The sequence below is a fragment of the Chenopodium quinoa genome, unplaced genomic scaffold (assembly GCF_001683475.1).
Source record: "Chenopodium quinoa cultivar QQ74 unplaced genomic scaffold, ASM168347v1, whole genome shotgun sequence".
NCBI lineage: Eukaryota > Viridiplantae > Streptophyta > Magnoliopsida > Caryophyllales > Amaranthaceae > Chenopodium > Chenopodium quinoa.
The window spans coordinates 860,593-862,030 of NW_018742484.1; the positions used below are offsets into that span (position 1 = coordinate 860,593).

Here is a 1,438-nt window from a genome sequence, read left to right on the forward strand (position 1 = left end):
TACCCTCAAAGGTGTCGCACAAGCGTGGATCACTAAAGGGGTAAAGGAAGGCTCAATAACCGGTTAGAAGGACCTCTCTAACAAGTTCAAGAGAAAATTCTCTACGGCAAATCGCCGAGAGATAACAACTGCAGAGCTCATGGGCCGAGAGCAAGGGGAGGATGAAAGCCTCCGAGACTATCTGACCCGCTTCAGCAACTAGTCCTTTAGAATCACAAGTCTAGACCAAGGGCTGGTCGTTTTCGCATTATGGAACAGGGTACAAGCCGGAAAGTTCCTCGACTTCATGGTCATGCATCCCCCGCAGACCTTAGAGGAAGCTGTCGACGCTTCGAACAAATACATCCAGGTCGAGGAGTGGAACAAAACCAAGTCCCAACCACAAAGTGGGACAGGTAAGGCAAAGGGACATCAGTCTAAAGGCCAGGGCCAAAGGAAAGGGAAGGCGAAAGCCTCAAAACTTTCCTCGGCAGCTGAGCCGAAAAAAGACAAAACCCCATTCGTAAGGAAATATGAATCCTACACTCCTCTCGCTCTTCCTCGTGCTAAAATCTATAGCATAACAAAGAACAACGAGAAGTGGAAGAAGCCGCAGGCGCCACCATCGTGGCACCAAAGCAAAAACAAAAACAAGTGGTGTGAGTTCCATGATGCCCATAGACACAACACCGAAGAATGTATCCAGCTGAAGGATCAGATCGAGGATATGGTCCGAAAAGGATATCTGAAAAAATACATCGCAGACCATCGCGAGGAGAAGAAAGCCGAGCAAGACTCTCGGCATCAGATAGACTTTAGCCAGAAAAAAGACAAGCCGCAAGATAAGGAGAATCCTGGCATACTTGTCATTTCCGGGGGGATGAGCTCTAGCAACGCTCGTAAGCGCCACTTGAGGGGTCTCACCCATCAAGTCAATCATGCCTCCATCCGAGGCCCCAAATCTTTGGTTCCGAACATTACGTTCACAGCTGAATACTGCCGGGGGGTAGCATACCCCCATGATGACCTGTTGGTGATAATCACAGGGATTGCAAACCACAACGTCTGGCGAACCCTCGTCGACGGTGGCAGTGCATCGAACATCCTATTTCGGGATGCTTACAACCGTCTGAAGCTGCAAACCAAGGACCTTAGTCCGGTGCCCTACCCGGTCACAGTATTTAACGGTTCTAAAACATATCCAGACGGGAAGATCACCCTTCCCATCACCATCGGCAAAGACAAAGCAGCCAGAAACGTCATGGCCAAATTTCTGGTCATAGACGTTCCATCTGTCTACAATGTGATCATGGGTGATCCATCAGGTCCAAGAAGTGGTCTCCACATATCATCAAACGATGATATACGTGTCGGACGAAGGCCACTCCGAAAGAATTCAAGGGAGCCAAGAAGCTGCCCGAAAATGAAACTACCACAAGCCATCCAAGGATCGTCGTGA

The 1,438-nt window shown here is 49.3% G+C and overlaps 1 protein-coding gene across 1 annotated transcript; it reads left to right on the forward strand.

Annotated features, from left to right (window-relative positions):
- Positions 1 to 286: 286 nt before the first annotated feature.
- Positions 287 to 1,438, forward strand: LOC110719727. The gene has a single exon (XM_021898717.1). It carries the CDS (start codon positions 287 to 289, stop codon positions 1,436 to 1,438), a length of 1,152 nt encoding a protein of 383 aa, XP_021754409.1.